A 20,572-nucleotide genomic window follows, 5' to 3' on the forward strand; every position below is an offset into this window, starting at 1 on the left:
GCACTGAGCAGAACATTTATAATTTTTTGTATATGCGTGTGCTTACTGTTTTTCTTTTTATGCATTGCGTATACGTAATTTATTTTGAATAAAAGCAGCGCAGGCCGCATGAAAAACATGAAAGCGCCAGCACTAGAGACAAAAGCTGCGGCTCTCGCTTTGGCTCTCGCTCTCACTCTGGCATGAATAATAATAATAACCAAATTGGTTTGAGCTTATTTTGGCGCAAGTGAAACGAAATGAAATTAGCTTAAAGTTGTGTGCAGACCCCCGCCCCCTTTTACTTTGCCAGCCGAGAGCTGAGCGAGCGACAATTTGTCAATTGACGCGCAGCCAGGCGCTGTTAGCTTCTTCCGCCCGGCTGACTGTCAATGGCCAAAGCCAAAGCCAGCGGCACGGCGTTGCAAAGTCTTTGACACTGGCTAGTAAATTTCATAGAATTTCTGTTGCAGCAATAGCCAAAGTGCTGCGGTCGTAGCTCTGGCTCTGGCTCTGGCTCTGGCTCTGGCTGTTGCTGTGTGTCCCCTTTATGGCTTTTTGAAATCATCTGGCTGGAATAAATACATTTTAGCATCAAGTTGTGACTGACGACTGCCCGCAGTGATCGGTTGAGCGCAAGGCGGGCGGACGGCAGAGTCATCAAATTAAGCGATCATTATGCGGGGCGTGGCCTTGTTCGCAGTTGTAATAAGTGAGTTTAGCCATGGCCTGCGCCTGCAGCTAGACACATTATTATTGACTCAAGCTTTGTCTGTCAACTTCGACTGCGTTTGATTGCTGCGCTTTGTTGTGACCCTTGGCTAAACTATAAATAGTCGCAGCTGCCTTCTCAATTAGCCGCGAGCGAACCCATGCATATGCTCAGCCTGGACCATGTGCGTTATTTATGCTAGACAAATTATACAGCTTGACCCTGGCGCTTGTGGTTGGACGCATATGCAAAACGTTTGATCCCTTCCGGCTTATGAAACAAAAAATAGCAGCGCATACAAAAAATTTAGTTCCAAGCTAGACAAACAGAAAGAGTTAAGAGCACAAAGTCGAAACGCAGGCGTAACTTTAAATTTATTACAAACCCAATAAAATCCCAAAAAAAAAAAAAAGAAGAAAGCCAGCGCCAGGGCGGGAGAGACACACAAAATTATTTATTTGGCCCTGGCAGCGTTGTTGGCAATCAAAAAAGCAAATTCATGTTGACGTCCAGCCTCCGTTGGTTTCGCGACTCGACTCGGGCCCCCACACAGCTTGTGGCAAACCCTTCGCTAGCTTTTCTGCACCCTCTCTTGGGTTAGAGTCGCTACCCCCCGGAGAATGCTTGGCTGCCACCAAAAATGGTCGACGCTGCAAAAACAAAACTTTATTTATTTGCTATGAGCTGTGAAAGCGCAGCTAAGCGCACGTTGCGTATGAGCGACTTGCGTATACGCTATATAGCGCATATATGAGCATAAATTTGCCTGCGGGCAGTTTTAGCTGCTATTTGGCTATTTGTTGTTTGGCTTGTCACTTGCATCTGCTGAATACGAAATATTCATGCGAAATTAATTTAAAATAAATGCAAAACTCTTCAAAAAAATGTGTAACACTGTGTGGGGTGTGGAGCGGGGGGTCGAGATATGTTTGTAGTTTGCTGGGTCGCTAGCTTTTGATTAAAAATTCGGTTGAATGATAATATCTGTTGCTGATATGTTTGGTCATTTCCGCTCTCTCACTCTCAAGCGGACGGCTCAGCTTTTGACTAAAAGTTGTGCTCAAAGTTTTGCAAGCACGTACTGTATGTGTGTGTGTGTGTGCCACGCCCACACCCAGTTAAACGGGCGGCGGGGGCCAGCAAGTGTGTCCCGTGTCCCGTGTCCCGTGTGACAAACCAATGTTGAGCAACTTTTACACTATTTACCCATGTAAAACTCTGCCTGAGCTTTTGCATTTTTATTTCGCCTGCTTTGTTGGCCAAAAGCAAACAGCAATAACAGCAAAAAGCAAAAAGCAAAAATAACAACAACAACAACAGCAGCAGCAAGTCGAACACAAAATGAAACTGAAACTGAAACTCAAGCCTCGTCGCTTGGCATCATAAAAAATGAGCAACTTTTATTTTTATTTTATTTATTTATTTATTTATGTTAAATTCATGACATGTATTTAAATTAGTTGCCATAAACTAGACTGCCTTGCTATCTGTGTGTCTGTGTCTGTGTGTGTGCCCCATCAAACGCAGCCGTTGTATATGTATGTGCGGCCCCAAAAAAGTAGGCAACACAAAAGGCTGCGCTGCATTAGCAAACATTCAATTATGAAACGGTTCACTCAGCCACCCACCCAACGCACAGTGGTGTGCTGGGCACAGTGGGGCAGAGTGTCGCCTTTATCTGTATGCCGACTGCCATTAGCATTTCAAATGTTAAGTCAGTGGCGAGCTGGCAGCCCGAGAAAACCTTAGCCCCGACTCGAGCTACAGCTTTGGCTACAGTTTTTGGTTTTTAGTGCAGACAGGGGAACCAGCTACAAAGAATTCGAGGGCTGAACTGTGGGGGTGGTGGCGGGGGTTGTATAAACTTTTGCCATTTGCCTGGAAGCAGCAAACGACAAAGGGCAAAGCAAACACGCAAACTTTGCCAGCATATAGATCTGTCTACAAGCAAACAAACAAACACACAGGCAGGCAGGCAGACAGACAGACAGTCAGACAGACAGACAGACTGACTGATGGCTTGTCAGTTAGTGATACGTGTAGTCTAAATAGCTGCATCTATTATCTGAGGCTGAGCTTAGCTCAACTCGCTTCGCTTGCTTAAAACTTGCGTGCTTGGTCAACTTAATGAGCTGCACTATTTGCTATTAATATTTAATTAAAGTTGCAATGCCAACTGTTGAGCGCAGCGGCAAATGCATGTGCATTTAGTTCGAAAGTTGTTTTAAATTTAAGTTAAATTAGTTGAATTAACTTTTGTTTTGCTCCATTTAATTGTAGCAAAGCGGCCATAAACTTCAGCACTCATTGCCGCTTGCTGCTGCCCAAAACCCCTAAGCGAAATCAAATCGAAATATTGTCATTGTTAGCAAGTAAAACGTGCGGCCATTAAAAATGTGCCAAGACTTTCGCTTGCCCATTAAATGCACTCAGGCAAATTTATGCCTTGTTGTTGTTTGTTTTGGGGCTGCTTTTAATTTAAATACGCGACAGCGTCACTCGTAGTGATAGCTGAGCAAACTTTATGGCTTTTATCTATGCGCAAGTTTCTTGAGCTCAGAACTCAAAAACTTGAAACTTGAAACGTGAAAACTGTGAACTGAGCTAACTACGCTCATCAGCTGACTATTTATTTATTTTTTTTTTTTGCTTTGCGCTGCAGGCAAAATGCATAAATATTTTCGCCACATTTGGGGCATGCTGCGTGCAAAGCTGGCAAAAGCGAAACATGGCGTTTTTCATATAAATTTATTTTGCATGTTGGGCGTAGCCTAGCGCATTTGCATATTTGCAATGCCAATGGCAAGGGCAAGGGCAAGGACGAAAAAGTGAAAGTATCGTCGTTAAAGTTGAATGGATTCAAAGTTGAGCAAGCTAAGCAAATATAAAGCAGCTGTGATGACTTAACAATATCCAAAAGCTACACCGCACAATTATTAATGGCATATAAATTAATTTTAAAGAAAATATTACGCATACGCACACTTAGTTACATTTTTGTTTACAAATCAAGCGCTTTTTGCTAAAAATGTTTGTCATATTACGCATACGCACACTTGGCTACATTTTGTTTAAAAATTTAGTGCTAAAAATGTTAGTCATATTACGTATACGCGTCTTTGTGTTTATTAAGTTCCGCGTTAAAATTTTGCTCTTGTCCGTTTGTCCGGCATAATGAAATTGAGTTGCCCATAAAGCTGCAATGAGCTTTGTGTGTCATTGAGTTACAAATTCGTTTACGTTTCAGCACGCGACAGTGCCTATGAAAAAAAGAACAACAGCAAATTTTTTCACGCTCTCTCTGTCGCTTACGCTGCAGCAGATTGAAGCAGATATTAAATTTATTGTCGCAAAAAAAAAATAAAAATTGTAAGCTGCGTTGCTATTTTTTGTTCTATTTATTTTTTGCTTGACAAACTTTGTGCGAATTGTGTTTCAATTAAGCATTTAAAACAATGTAAGCGGCTAGACTTAAGTAAATACAATAAATTAATATTGTGCATTTATATTTATTTTTATTATTATTTTAAGCAGTTTGCTTTGCGCTACATAAAGCAGCAAAGTTTACAACATAAATCAAGTTCAACTGTAACTAAAATTTGATAACTCAAGCAGCAGCATAAAAAATCTTTTCGATTTATAGTTTAGTAAGAACATAATGCAGACATTGGCGCTGCTGCTGTTTTTTACAACTTTGCTGCTTGCCTCTTTTGCTTTTGTTGTTGTTGTTGTTGTTGTTGTGGCAGCACTTTATGGTTACAGGGATAGTATATGCAACAATAACAATTGCCAGCCAGCGGGTGAATTCCATTGAATCCAAGGACATAAGAATTTAAGACTAAAACCATGTTGAGCTGCAAGCCGTAAATGGAGCCAATGCAGCCAATACAGCTGTCAGTTTATGCTTACACACACACACACACACACACACACACACATACAGCATGGCAATGCAGCGTGCTGTTTATGCAAATAGCTGACAGCTTTGTTGATATTTTTGTTATTTTTATGATGACGATTTTGTTTGCTTTTTGTTGTTCTTAACTTTCGCACTGTTTCGGCCTCTTTGCTGAGCCTCAGCCTGAGCCTGAGCCTGAGCCTTAAGTCGTAAAAATATTGTCTATGTCATAAAAACTAGAACGTTATACAATTTATTGTTTGCTAAGAATTCCCATTGTATTTCTTTGCTATTTTGATTGCAGCTAAAATACTTTGGAATTTACATCGTTTTTGAATTGATACCAGTCAAAGCGAACAAAGGCACAGCGAGCGAGCGAACGAGCGAGCGATTAAATCAATTGGTAAGTAAAGTTGCACAATAATCGAATTGTTATTGGCCTGAAGGGCAACGCGTTTTAATTTTGGGACTGTTTAAGCTTCGAAGAGCTTCGAAGTTGGCAAAAGCGCTGGAAGCTGAGCAAACAACTTGAGCGACGAACGCGCCCAACTGGGCAACGCTTGTCCTACCGAGGGTAGGTTAATTAAAATACGGCCATACACTTTGACAAAATGCCATTTAATCTACTCTAACTTGCCACGCATAAGAACCCAGCCCAGCACAGCCCCGCCCAGCACAGCCCAAAGCGAAAACAATTTTTCGGTGGGCGGCAAATTAATTATGCGCATATTTGCGGGCTCAACAACACAACCAACAAAAATGGTGAAAACCAAAACCAAAATAAAAATAAAAAGGGTTCACTTTGATTTGCATTTTTTGGCACTCTTGAGTGCGGCATTTATGATATTTACTTCATGCTGAGTGCCAAGCCCTGGCAACTGTCATTAATTACAACAACAATCTACTACTAATCAGACGCTGAGCGCTGAGCGCTGAGCGAGATTTGCTTCAATGTTAAATGAGTTGAAATCGCATTAAATTCGTTGTCATTGCTCAGTGGTCTCGATAATTCGATGAGTGCAATTTGTGTATACAACTAAGTTAGGCCTAGACCGCTGACCTTGAAACGAACTTTGTTTAGTTCAGTTCAATTATTGCAATTAATTGGTTGAGCTGTTTGCAAACAAAGCGCGCAACTAACACACACACGCGCACATATGTATGTGTAATTTACATTGCAAAAAAATGAGCGCGAGCTCAATCTCGTAATTGGATTTGCTCTGCTGTTCATTTATTTAATTATACATTTTTTTATGCACACGCTCAGTTTTGAAAAGTTTGCGAGTTGATCGAAGCCACAGCCACATGCAGCTGCAAGCGTGAAAAGCAAATGCAATTTGTTGCGCGTACAAAATAAACAAAAAAGTAATAAAGCAAAGTTAATACTTAATTGTTTGGCCAGCCAGCCCAGCCCAGTCGATAAGAATAATAAGTATGTAATAATAATGGGCATGCAAAGCCAAATATTGAAATGCGAGAGCTGTGGAAAAGAAAATATTGCAAAATGAGAAAGCACAAAAAAATGAAATGCAATGAACTGTAATCAATTTCGAGTTCGAGCCGCCAGCACACCCCACCCCACTCAGTGCCACCCATTGGGTACAGCAGTAATTTCCGTAACAATTTATGGTACCGCTGCCTACCGCTGCGCACAACATTTGGCACAGTCAATGCCAATTATCAACATTTTAGGCAGCGCTCGCTACCAAAAGTACGCAGCACCGACAAAAAAAAAAAAAGTAAAATTAAATAAAATGAAATAAAGCATGCAAAAAAAAAAAAAAGAATGTTAAGCAAACCGCAAGGTAAAACAAAACCCAAATTATTAACAAGTTCAACTGTGCGGGGGCGGGGGCGGGGGCGTGTGGTCGGTCAGCGCGCTTTTTGTTAACGTACATTTTCAATATTTTGACCATGTGCAACAAACTCTCTCGCTCTGTGTTCTCTGCTCTTTTTTTTTTTTTTTTGTAATTTTTAATGCTTTTTATAAAAGTTTCGGCGCGCGCGCATTTTTGTAATTTGTGTGTGTGTTTTTTATACGTTTTTTGCTTTTTAACGATTTAACTTTCTGTTGGCTTTGGCCTGTGCACAATTTCTCGCTACTAATTTGGCCAGACGCATAAAATTTATGAAATTTTTTGCACAGTTGCAGAAGATAAGGCGCCTGGTCGGTGGTCGGTGGTCTGTCAGTGTTGAGTAGCGTAGCAATTGAAATTTGCTGTTGAGTGAAGGCTTGTAGCAGGTGCTGCGCCCCTTAGAAACACTTTGATGTTTGACAATAATTGCATTAAATTAAGTTTCGACGCGACGCTTGGGACTAACGTTGCGAGCTAGGGCAAGGGCTTGGCTTGAGCATAAAATTTTGTTACGTAAAATTCAATGTTTTTATCATTTAAGCGCTGGGCAATGATTATGCTTTAATATTTACTGCACAAAATGTTAATTAAAAGCGGAGCAGCAATAAAATTGTTGCCTACTTACTGGGGGCAGCGGCGGCAGAGAGAAGAACACACAGGAAATGAATTTATTGACTCTGGGCATACAGCAGCAGCAAAGGGACGCGCAGCATGGCAGACAAATGTGCAAGCTACGTATGTGTATGCGGGTGGTGGGTGGTGGGTGGGTCTGCTGGTCTGCTGAAGGCCAAGAAGACAAGCATATGACACCATATGAAAAATCTGACAGCATTGGCAAGGAAATAAGAAATTGAATGCCAGCGACATGCTCGAACGCGTCAACGTGTGTGTGTGTGTGTGTGGAACGAAACGAGATGACACGAAACGAAACGAAACGATATGGCATTAAATTCAAGCGGAAAACATGCCCATGTCACATGCAGAACATAACCAAGAAAGAGACAGACAGACAGCGAGAGAGAGAGAGAGAGAGAGTGAGAGGCAAGTGCTATTTGGTTTTGATATGTCGATTGAGCCAAAACTGCTGTGGCACGTACTCGTAGCTCAGCTCAGCTACCTATTGTGGGCGTTACGTTATATGGGCGTGGCAAGTTAACGAGTTGCTCTGCCGCATTATTGAATTAAAGCATAAACTTGCTGCTCGCTGCTACGGCTACGACGCATTTAATGAAAGAGGCAGAGTCAACGCTTAGACAGCCCAGCGAGCAGCTCACCAAATGTCTGTTTGTTTGTTTGTTGCTCGAGTTATATATGGCACATTATATTATTATTATATGCTCAGTGTGAGTTGCTGACTTTTGGCTGTCATTTTATTGCAGCAGTTACTTAACTAGCGCATGAGCTGGCAATTAATTTTACAATTGAGCAGCCATTTTGTACATTTTGAAGCGAGCTGCTGTTTTTAATTGTCGGACTCGCTCTTTGTGTGTGTCTGTCTCTATCTCTTGCTTTGCTTTGCTTTGCTTTGCGTGTAGATTTTCTAATAGGCACATGGGCTAGCTAGTTAGCTCATAAGCCAAGCGCCACTAACTGTGCTGGACGTCACTGTATGTGTGTGTGTGTGTGTGTGTGTCTGTGTCTGTTGCTGTGTGTGGCACCTTTGACTAATTTGCGTCTGATTACTAAGGCAACGCTCTGGCTCTCTACTCGTTGTCGTGGTCGATAAGCAAACCGATAGCAGCGAAGCGTGAGGGTTGCTTGAGTGTGCCAGAGCCCAGAGCCCAGAGCAGAGGCTTGGGTATTCAAATGAATTTTACAGGCCTGGCAGCGTCATAACGGTCTATTTAATTGTAGGCTGAGAGTACCGAGCGCACACAGCAAATAGAGTGAGAGAGAGTGAGAGAGAGCGAGTGAGAGCGGAGTGCGGCAGGTGCCTTTGGCGCTTGTATTTTTAGTGGCATCTAATGAAGTTGCAGGCAGCCGCAGGCAGTGGCAGGCTGAAGGAGTAGGCCACAGCCACAGCAACAGGAGAAGCAGCTGTGCAAAAATAAAAAAACACACACACAGAGCGGCAGAGCGAGAGAGTGAGAGAGTGAGAGAGTGAGAGCGAGTGAGCGACGCGCCAGCTGAAAAAAGACGAATGCTCAAAGTGGGCGGCAGTTGTCTAGGACCCTCATTTATTTTCACTTTAATCAAAGTGAACGGGCAACGTTAACGGCAGGATATGCAAGGCGCGCCACCGGAACTCGGCTGCTGCCCCCAACGTTTGCTGAGCAAATTTTGCTGGCTGTGGCATGCCCAAAAGAATTGTAAAGCGTAAAATAACAAAGACAAGGAAGGGCAAAGTAAAAGCAACAACCAAAGCAGCAGCAGCGGCAACGGCAACGGCAGCGGCAGCGGCAGCAAAATGTGTATTAGTAGTTGTATTTTACACGTTATCCTTTCTGCGTGGGCCTTGCATGGGGCTCCAAACAAAAGCACAACAGAGCGAGCGCGCGCACAAACACATGCAGAGCTCTCGGTCTTAGGTCTCGGTAGGTGCCTGGCAAAAAGTAAGCTAATTAGTTAATGAAAGATATTTTCCATTGTCTGCTGCGCTGTCCTGGGCCTGGGCTTGGGCTGCTGGTTGAGAACGAATGTGAACAAAAGCTTTGAATGTGAATCGAGCATAAAATGCGATCTGGCTACAGTTTTGGCTGTAATTACACAGCGAGCGCTGGCAGGCAGTAACGTTAGCGTTAATATCGATAGTATCGATAACAGTTTTACGATTGCTCTGCGCGCCTTTGTTTGGCCATTTGTCGCTTTGTCCTACAAAATGTTTTGCTTGTTTCAATAAGTTTGCGCTTTAAGCAAGTTTATTTAGCCCTTCTTAAGCCTGCCGCACTTGTAGCGCAGATTGCAATGCCCATTGCAGCAATGCGAGTCCTTGATGCAGGCATGTCCATCCTCGCCACAATATTCACTGCAACTTAAAGAGAGCAGCAGGCAAAGCACAAAAACTAAAACGAGCTGTTGCAGCATCTTGGCCACAAGTGTAACTGGCTAAGCGTCTAAAGTCAAAGTCAAAGTTGCGCGACAGCTTAAATTGCATTTGTTAAGCAATTAGCCACAGTCTGCGCATGTGTGTGTGTGTGTGTGTGTGTGTGTGTGTGTGTGATTTAGTCGCTCAAGCACGACCACATACACTTTACTTTTATTATTATGTTTATGATTATGACGCGTATGCTTTAAAATTGTTTTATAATGACAAAGGCAGTCGCTCACTCGCTCGCTCAAAATTGAGCATGCAATTTGGCGCCTGGCGCTTTATTCTTTTCAATCATTTGCCATTAGAGGCAAAAACGGGAGCGACAAAAATAAAAATAAAAAGTATGTAGCAGCAAAAATAATATAATAGTAGCAACAAAGCAGCGAGCGAAGCGACAATGGCTCAGCCAGCGCAGCTAAAAAAGGGGCAAGCGCTAGTCAGTAAATGGCGCGTAGCACACACACACACACACACACACGCACGCATTAGAGTAATACACACATTCAGCTGTATGAGCTGCTGACTATATAGTATGTATATATAGCTGCGAACGCGAGCGCTAACGCTGACGCTGACGCCGACGCCGACGACAACACTTCTGGTTCATTGAAGCATAAGAAAATTCTCGAATGAATCGCTCCGTTGACGCTTGAGTAGACTTGAAGCGATAAGCGGTTTTGCTATTTGTTGTTGTTCGCTGTTGCTGTCGCTGTCGCTGTCGCTGCTGCTGTTGTGCTATATACAAAAATATATTTTGCGCTAGTCGCGACAACGGGTCGCTCGCCAATTATGACGCTGACCAGTTTATGGCTTTAATGCGCTTAAAGCAGCTGATTGACGCACACACACACACACATGTATAAACTGAGCGTGTGTGTGTGTGTTTGTTAATTGTTGCGCTAGTTGCCACATGGCGTATGCGCATTACTCATACGCAAAGTTTGCTGCGCTCTCTTTTTGTTTTTATAAATAAATTTTCAGTGTGACACTGGGGACGCTTGCGTCTAATAGAAATGGAAAATAACAAAATGTCAAGCAGCAACAATAAAATGTTTGCCCCTTGTCAACGCAGCGCTGGAACTCGCTGGCAGCAGCTTGGGGTATCCCTTTTAGCGTTGCTGCTCCCCCGGGGCAGCAGCAGCAGCAGCAGCCGCTGTGGCTTGTTTATTGACAGTTGTCAGGTGTGTCTGTGTGTGTGTGTGCGTGTGTGTCTCAAACTTTGTCGTTGCAATGCTTTTTGGTGCCAGCTGCATAGTTAACAAGCATATGCCAGCAATCGAATTGCCCGCTTGCCCAGCGGCCTTGTATAGAGAGTAGAGCGAGTAGAGTGAGCAGCTCTTGCTCTACGAGAGTCATAAAATTTATCTTGCGACAGCTGCTGCGCCAGCGGGCAACACACACACGCACACACGCACACATACGCACATAAAGCATTTACTGCTCTCTAGCTCTAGAGCTTGCTCTGCTGGTCTCGCCGCTGGGCTACATGTGTCCCAGTCGCATGCACGCGCTAACTAAATCGGAAACCAATTTACTTATCGTAGTCCTCATATCTGCGGGCGCCTCTGCCTGCCTGCCTGCGTGCGTGTGTGTGTGTGCGTGCGTATGTGTCATCTCAATTTGAGTTAAGCGCCTGGGCTCTAAAACTGTAAACGTGCCACGAAATTTCAACTAGCGCCCCATGCTCGAGCCCATCGCTCATAATAAATTGCGCGCAAAATGCGACGCATTGCAGCTAAAATATTGTAAACTAATTGCTAACCAAATGCCAAGGCGTAACCTTGGCCAAAACCCAACCCAACGCACAGCCTTCGCTTCAATTTTGCTTTGCTATTCTGGCTTGTTGCATGCGTCAAATGTCGCGTTGAATGGCGTCGAATATAATTATAGTTGTTGCTGATTTATTGAGTGTTGCGGCTGTCGCCTAGGGGAAACGAATATTGTAAATGTCGCACGACATTATAGCGAGTGCAACAAAGTCGGCTACAAATCGATACAAATCATAAGCGAATACGCTTTAAGAAAATAAGCTACAGCTTGAAATGGAGCGCGTTATTTAAGAGAGAAGCTCAATGGAACAGAGAAGTGAATAAAGGACGAATGTAAATATAATAATTGCCGATTTGGATTAATCAAGCTGCGCATAACTCAGAAGAAATATTTAATAGAAGCTCAATAGAAAAGAATAACTAAATTTAAATATAATAATTGATAAAGCTAAAGATTTGCATTAAGCAAGTTGCGCATTACTAAGAAGAAATATTAAAGTTTGGCTTAACTTTAATGTGAACCAGCCATGTCCAACAATCAATTAGCCAAGCAGGCGGCAGCTTAACTGCCACTGAGATCAGCAGCTTACCTGGGCTGCTCTCATATATAAGCTTAGTGGACATTTCCGTTTTAGCCAACTTTTGTGGCTGCTAAAAGTCAAATCCTGTAATCAACTTCATTACAAGCGAACGCAATTCACTTTTGATTTTAAGCACAACTCAAGAGCAATGCCAGTGGCTGGCCATTTGTATGCTCAGTATGCTGATTAGTATTGGGCAAACTGGCAAAACAATTCCTTTGGAGGACGAACAACAACAAGAACAACAAACGAGATGAAATTATGTGGTCGCATGCCATTGAGAGACGACTTGTGTATTAAATGCTCGGGGCCAGGCATGAAAATTGTGGAACTAGCGACAGGAAATGACACTCTAGCTCTTGTCCTGGCTACCCGCCACGCCCCTGCGCCCCTACGCCCTAACCCTGGCATGAATTGCGTGCGGTCGTCGCATATTCAAAAGCATCGCTGAAGCGAAAGTGAAATTAATTACGGCACTTGGAGTTGGAGTTACAGTTTGAGCTTCAGCTTCAGCTTCAAGTTGGATTGTGCCCGAGTCCTCGACATTGTCGTCATTGTTGTTAGGGCTATTTGTTGTTGTTGTCGTTGTTGTCGTTTTGCTTTGCAGCAGTTCCTTTTAAGCTTGTTGTTCTTTTTGTTGCGCTGCTACTTTTGCCTTATTATTTGTTGTTGCTGCTGCTGCCACTTGCTGGCGTAATTAATGAAAAAAGCAAGCAAAACACAAAACACACACACACACACACACACACATAGTCAAGTGCAGTGCTGCTTTGCGCCATTTTGATTAAGCCACCGAACACTCTTCACACTCTTTTGTGCCACTGTGCGTGTTTCCGTTGTGGCCTTTCGGTCAACTGTACACTGCTTCATTTCGCTTTGCTTATTTTTCTATTTTATCTGTACGCTCTGCTTCTTCTTCTTTTTTTATCATTTGAGCAGTTTGCGTATTGCGCCAAAAATTTCATTAGTGCCAAGCAAAAAAAAAAGTAAAAGGCAACGCAAGTAAAAATAAATAAATTTGCACACTGCTTGTGGCAGCCTTTGGTTGCACAGACAGCTGGCACGGATTTTGAGTGGCACGTCTGCTGTCCTGTGCCATCCTGTCCAATCAGCAGCATAACCAAGCAGCACGCACTACATCAAGACGCATTTACGATCGCATTATTTCCACATTTGGCAAAACACTCAAACTAGAACTCAAACCGAACAAAAAATAAAACTGCTTTGATTTAATGCAGCAGCTTAGATAGAGAGAGAGAGAGAGAGTGAGCACTCTCTTTAAATATTGCTTAAAGCAAACGCAAAATTTCTGTACTGAGCAGCAAAAGAAATAAGCAAAGATTAAGACTCGCTGCGCATTTCACTCAAAACTTTTAATGCTCAGCAGCGATGCTCAACTGCGCTGCCCACACACAAAACGTTCGTAGCGTGAGCAACTGCTTGAAGAGCGAGCAAGGCGACAAGGCAGCAGCGCAGCGCTCTCTAAGCAGTTTGAGCTTGAGAAAGGTAACTGCAGCAGCGCCCTCTAGGCAGCGTGAGCAACTGCTTGATGAGAGGAAGGCGACTGAAGCAGCGCTCTCTAAGCAGTTTGAGTGCAGCAAGGCGACTGCTTGGTGAGCAACTGCTTGGTGAGAGGAAGGCGACTACAGCAGCGCTCTCTAAGCAGTTTGAGCTGCAGCAAGGCGACTGCAGCAGAGCTCTCTAAGCAGTTTGAGTTTCAGAAATGCGACGGCAGCAGCGCTCTCTAAGCAGCGTGAGCAACTGCTTGGAGAGAGACTGCAGAAGCGCTCTCTAAGCAGTTCGAGCAGCAGCAAGGCGACGGCAGCAGCGCTCTATAAGCAGCTGCTCGTGTAAGTAAGACGACTGCAGAGCGCTCTCTTAGGAGTCTGAGCTTCAGCGAGGCGACAGCTGCAGCCATGATACAATAATTCAAGGTAGCGGACTGCGCTCTTAGGTTATTTCGCTTCCTCTTCCTTTTTGCTGCCTTCTCGCTCTAGCTCTTTTCGTTTTGTATACGGTGTGAGCGAGAGTGAATGAAGCTAAGTACCCAAACACTCAAAAAGAAGAGTGCAGTCCGTTACCTTGTATTATTGTATCAGGGCTGCAGCGCTCTCTAAGCAGCGTGACCAACTGCTGCAGCGCTCTCTAAGCAGCTGAGCGCGCTGTCGACGCCGCCGCAAGTGAAAGCTTTTACCTAAAACACGTTGAGTAGGTCAGTTCTTGATCTGATTTCGACGCGTGCGCATTTATGTTGGTGCGGCGCTGATCGCTGATGAAAATTTCCACTAAAAACATGTGCGCTAGCGGTAAAATGCACAGTGCGTCAATGTGCTTTGATATTTTATAATAATTAGTGTACTATTAGCAAGATAACAATGCTAATTGATTTATACGCATAAACTAAAGTGACTTGTGCAGTGAAATGATTAATTGTCAATAATAATTATGATTGCTTAATTAATTTATACGCAACAAAGAATGCTGCTTGTGACTTTTGCTTAATTGTCAATAATAATTCTGTTTATTAATTTAATTAATTTATTTAAATCAATCAAACGCAACAAAGAGCGAGCGTTTCATAATTATATTTTTAAATTGAAACTCGAAAGTGACTTGTGCCAATGATTTATTGTCACTTTAATTAAATTATATAAATCAAGTAAATCACAAATATTTGTGTGCTCGCATTGAAACTAAAGTGACTTGTGATTAATTGTAACTAAAGCTGCACTGCAAATTAGCCGCTGATTCTTGAGTTACACTCGGCGCTAATCGATGGGCAAACACATTGACTTGCAATTGAAGCAGCTCTTGGCCCCAAACCCCCTTCCAGCTGGTCTGGCCTGGCTTTGACTTTGGCTGCTCATTAGCCGCGCACTGCTGCTGATTATGGGCCACTGACTAGGACGGCTTTAATCAGCGCCAATTGGCAAATACAAAAGCGAAAATTACAAAATGTCTGAGCACAAGAGTCCAAAGGCAGTGCGAAGAGTGTGGGCGTGGTCACAGACACAGACACAGGCAGAGTCAGAGGCAGCAGCAGCAGCAGCGACAGCGACTGAGGCAGCGGCATAAAAACCTTTTGGGTAACTTAATTAAATTACACAATTTTCGCATGGCGCTTTTTGTAGAATAATTGGCAATAAATTGATTAAAGAGTTAATTAAACATGCGGAGGGCCGGCAAAGTACATAGATGGATAGATAATTGCATTGGCGCAGAAAGCAGCAGCAATTAGCAGCGCGCTGACATATATAAATATATAAGTATGTGTGTGTGTGTGTTTGTGTGTGTGTGTGCAATTTTCAATTACAACAATTGCACCTGCAGCTATGTTATTATGCAAAAGACACAGACACGCCCACAAATATTCAAAACAATAACCAGGCTCTCTAATTTAATTACTTGCAATTCATTTTAATTGCTTAAATAAATAGCCAGCAGCAAGTTGGAAACGAATTCGATATTAAAACATAAATTGATAGCAAATAAATTGAAATTTTATTTCTTTGCAGTAACTGAGCAACATGCAGCTTAGGCGCTGCCTTGGGACGCAGCGAGCGGCGCTTGCCACGCCTACGCCACAAAGACACTAGAGGCTACGACGAGGGGCTGGTGGCACGTTAGCTGTGCAATGGCGGCCATAACTAAAGCTGCAACAGCCACTGTAAGCACAACAACAACATTGGCCAGCAAGCTGCTTGGCAATCAGTCGAGCCCCAGCGCCGACGGCGACGGCAACGACAGCGGCGAACTTGCGGCCTCAACGACAAGCAGCAGCTACCTCGCGCTCTATGACGATGTGGCAAGTGCATTAGACGAGACACAGGCGGCAGCAGAGGAGGCAGGATATGCGTTGATTGATGACATCAGTGAGTGGCTGCTAAGTGCTGCCGCTGGCAATAATGTGAGCGAAGCAGCGCCCACCTCCAGCAGCAGCAGCGGCAGCAATGCCAATGAAACGCTTAGCTGGACGCTGGACATGCTCGAGCTGCAGAATAGCACATTGCCCAGCAGCAACACCAGCAGCAGCAGCAGCAGCAGCAGCAGCAGCCACATGGATGAGCAAATTGGTGGCGGTGGTGGCGGACTTTATGCCTTGCGCAATTTTGTGGAGCAACAGCTGCAAGCTGGCGGCGTTGGCGGCGGCGGCGGCGGCGAGTCCTCGCAGGCTATTGCGCTGATTGACAGCGGTGAGGAGAGCGCACTGGATGCTGCTGCCGCCGATGGCGATGTCGACTATGGGCAGCTGCTGGGCGCCGCTGCTGCTGCTGGCGATGTGGACAGCACATCGGAGTTGCTGCAACGCACGGCAACAAGCATAACGAACCGCACGGCCGCCGCAATGGCCGAAAGCGATGCCGTTTGGCTAAGCGGCGGCGGTGCAGCAGCAGCAGCAGCGGGGGCGGCAACAACAAACGCAGGCGGCGGTGGTGGCGGCAGCTCGTTTATGCTGCTCCTCGAAAACTTCAATGATTACTTTCCCAACTACAATGGCAGCATCATTTCGGGCACAAGCAACTCGTTGCTCAGCAGCACAGCGACAACAACAACAACAGCAGCAGCCAGCAGCAGCAGCGGCAGCAGCAGCACCGGATTGCTGCTGGAACAGCAGCAGCAAAACCTAAGCGCACTCTACACGGACAACTATCAACTCAATTGCACACTCAACTCAACGCTGAATCTAACATCGGAATTCTGTCATGAAATGCGCAACGGTGAGTGCGAACTCAAAATTTATAGTCTATATATATATAACTATAGCTCAGCATATCAATTTAAGCTTAAAGCAACGTATTTTTTGTATGCTTTAAGTTAAAGCTTTAAAATTCCACTCTTTGTTTTATTGAGTTCATTTAATATTCATAGAACTCGCTTTCATTTGCTCAGCATAACAATTAAATTTTAGCAGTTAACGCTTTTAATGTTGTTTATAAAACTTACAAATTCCACACTTTATTTTATTTGATTTATTTGCAAGTTTAATTTATATACGAAAACTAATATAATCACTTAAGTAGGCAGCTCTAGCAGCTAAGACGCGCCATGGACTCGACTCTCATATTTTACTTAAAATATTATTTTTGTCTTAGCAATTAGTTAGTAACTTTAGCTGACATAATTAAAACGCGCCAAAGTCAAATGAAATTAACAAAAGCAACAGCTGCAAATTCAAATATTTTGTATATAGTTAAAAAAATTATAAGATTTGCTTATAATTTGCGTTGGTTCAGTTCATCAATTAAATTATAGTAGTCAACGTTTTATTTTTGTTAATGTTGTACCATAAATTTGCAAAAGTGCCCGCTTTAAATTATTTAATTTATTTACAAAATTAAATTATTTTACAAAATTTAATGTAATAACTTTTAAATTACTTAATATATTATTTTTATCTATGAAATTAATTAGTAATTTTATATTATTGTGTGTAGATTATGTGAGCAGAGCAGTTAATTGTTTGTAAACAAATTTAATATTTATAAGCTTCGCTTGCATCTGAATTTTTCTATAATTATTTGTACAGCAAATTAAAACAATTTCAAAACTAAAATGTGCTTAATTCTGTAACAAAAGTAGCTGTGGCTTTCCAGCCTTTTTTTTTTTTTGTTTTTGCTATGCTACTTATGTTCTTATATTTCATTTTGTAGTCAGTTTTATAAATCTTTTTATATTGTTTGCGAGCTGTTGAGCAGATCTTTAAATTCAAAATTCAATTCAAATTATAAATCTTTAGCAATTTGCCTATCTAGCAACTAGACAAAAATTATTATATTGCTTATATTATTTATTTATTTATATTAAATTTAGCCTCTTCACTATTATATTATTTAGTTGTGTATGTTTGACCATTGAAACTTAATATTCTTTAAAATCGCTAAATGTTTATACAAATAGATAAAATTCATTTAAAATATATTTATTTAATTTCAAACTGCTACTTTTTTTTTTACAGTGGACCACAATTACTGGGCGCTCATCCTGGTGGTGTTTCCCATTCTGACGCTCTTCGGCAACATACTCGTCATCTTGTCGGTCTGTCGCGAGCGCTCGCTGCAGACAGTGACCAACTATTTTATCGTATCATTGGCCATAGCCGATCTGCTGGTGGCCGTTGTCGTTATGCCGTTTGCTGTTTATTTTCTGGTAAGTGCACAAGCCAATTCAGAGGGTGGGTGGGGGGTCGTGGCTGAATGCAAAATTGCTTGCCATTTGCGTTTAATTTTATCAAGTGTCTGGAGGCCATCTAATAAATAAACATGCACATAAATAACAACAAAGCAAAGCTAAAGCTAAGAGTGAGGGGTGGGGGGTGGGGGGTCGTGGCTTTTTAGTAAATTGCGGCCATTGAAGCAATAACATTCAATTTTTGGTGGCCCAATGCTTATAAATCAATGCGGGTGGAAATGAAATGGCAAAACCTTAACCACAAACAGCATAAAAGAGAGAAAGCAAGTGAAAGGGGCTGGGGGCTGGGGGCTGGGGTGAAAGTAACAAAAGCTAGTGTAGAGCGTTCGCTTGTGTTTGCTTTGACTTAAGTCGACGTCGGCTGTCATTCCATATGATTGATTGCTTGATTGACTGACTGACTTCCTTCGTCTGTGGCAAACAATTCCAAGTAAAAAGCTGTCTAAGGCGCTGACAAATTAATAAAAAGTGCGCCGCGTCAGACTCTCGGACTTACAAATTAGGCAGGCAGCAAAACAAAGTTACAAGTTAATCCAGCGCTGAGAATTTCAAGAATTCAAAATTTAAATGCGCGCGCAATTCTCGCACTTTGTGCTTTTATTAAATTTGCTGGCTCAGCTCAGCTCAGCTCAGCGCTGGCTGTCAACTGGCCGGCCAGTTATATATATTTAAATATTAAAATATGCGCACAAAGTCTGGGGCAATATCATAAAGCCTACATATTGTAATAGTTACGCTCGTAAATCTGCATATAAAATTGCTTTCACTATTTTTTGTTTATCTCGTTTTGTCAGCTCAACGTTTGTCATGGTCGGCCGCAATTAATTGTGTGTTTATTTTATCTACATAAAGTTATAAAAATTGCAATTGCAATTGCAATTTTAAAAGCTCTGACATTTGTCGCTGACGTAATTAAAATGCCCCAAAGTCAAATGAAATTAACAAAAGCAACAAAATGCGCGAAAGCAAAGCGAATTGCAAACAATTGGCTGACAGCAGTGTACAATAATTAATGTGCACAAATAATAATAAAAAAAAATTAAATTAAATGCAGCTTTAATTGCATAGCTGACAGACTAGGCGTATACTTAATCTAGCGATCATGTTGCTTAAGCCGCATGCAATTGACCAAGCGCTAATGTTTAATAGCCAAGCGTGCGCACACACACACACGTACATACACACACACACACATACAGTGACAGCTGCGTTCAGTCAACGACACTGACAGCTCATTTAATTTCAATTTGATCATTACATTGAGACTCAACCTCATGTCAGTGCGACGCGCTGGCTGCTCCCGCTGTGTGTGTTGATTTTCTAATACCGCATGCAAACATAGACAGACACGCATACACACATACACGCATACACACACATATGCATAGTTATAGGCAAAAGGTTTGATCAGAGCGAGGCAAATTAACTTGTCATTAAATGTGCTTTGCCTTCAAGCTGGACGATGGCTTGGCTGCTGTCTCGTTGTATGTGTGTGTGTGTGTGTGTGTGTGAATGTGTCAGGTGCTAATTAAACTCAGCACACATGCAAAGAGAGAGTGAGAGTGAGAGTGAGAGAGTGAGAGGCACATATAGACACTTGTAGTCATGTTGGCGTGTCAGGTGCAGAGGCACTGTATCAATTATAGCGTTTAACAACAAGCAACAAAAACAACAACAATAACAACAACAATTGTGAGCGGGAATGGTGCGGGGTGTGGTGGGGGTGGGTGGGCGCTTGAGAGAGCAAAGCCTGGCAGGCATTGCTGGCAAAGTTTTACAGCAGCTGCGACGTGCTGAACATGTCAACTTACGTTTACACCTACACACACACACACACACACACACACACACACACATGGCTATGTTAGTTGATATGCATGCAGCTGCATTTGTGTGTGTGTGTGTGTAATAGCCACAGGCGTGGCAAAGCCCATTATATTAAACTCTCAGACTTTGATATATAAACTAGCATGCATCTCTCTCTCTCTCTCTCTCTCTCTCTCTCTGCTTGCAATTTATACTGCTCATTGACTTGCTTGCATTTGCATTTGTTAACAATTAACACAAACTTAACTAAATTGCGCTTTACTGTGTTTAGTTCACAAACGAAATTTGCTGGCTATGCAAAAATATTTACAACTCGCTATAAATATGTGCGCTAAATATAGTCGAAATGTATTTGGTGCTGTCATAACTAAAACTTGCGCAAACAAAGTCCCATGTCAAGCCTTAGTCGGTGCGTGGGGTTAGGCGAAAAGCGAAAAAAAATGATAGCACACTTTTCAGCGCGCACAACAGAAAAAATAAATCCGTAATGCAAGCACAATTATTTGTGCGTGTGTATAGAGCAGCAAGTCCATGGGCATTTCAGTTTGTTAAAGCATGCCACAGCAGCTCACACACACACACACAAACACACACATATATGTATATATATATATATATGGGAAAGCACACACGTAAACACAAATGAAAATTGATTTAGTTAAGAGGATTTGCGTCAACAACAGCACAATAAGTGGGCAGTAATATGGGGCACTGGGGCGACTTTAGCGCC

At 42.7% G+C, this 20,572-nt stretch overlaps 1 protein-coding gene across 4 annotated transcripts in view; it reads left to right on the top strand.

Annotated features, from left to right (window-relative positions):
- Window positions 1-20,572, top strand: part of LOC108607218 (dopamine D2-like receptor) — a 41,559-nt gene that overhangs the window by 8,608 nt on the left and 12,379 nt on the right. For all 4 annotated transcript variants that reach the window (XM_017997886.1, XM_017997889.1, XM_017997890.1 and 1 more), the window contains exons 2-4: window positions 4,894-4,992; window positions 15,342-16,544; window positions 17,783-17,973. In XM_017997886.1, coding sequence (XP_017853375.1) covers window positions 15,461-16,544; window positions 17,783-17,973 — 1,275 coding nt within the window. In that variant the 5' untranslated portion in view covers window positions 4,894-4,992; window positions 15,342-15,460. The remainder of the gene's footprint in view (window positions 1-4,893; window positions 4,993-15,341; window positions 16,545-17,782; window positions 17,974-20,572) is intronic.

This window comes from Drosophila busckii, chromosome X (genome assembly GCF_011750605.1).
Source record: "Drosophila busckii strain San Diego stock center, stock number 13000-0081.31 chromosome X, ASM1175060v1, whole genome shotgun sequence".
NCBI lineage: Eukaryota > Metazoa > Arthropoda > Insecta > Diptera > Drosophilidae > Drosophila > Drosophila busckii.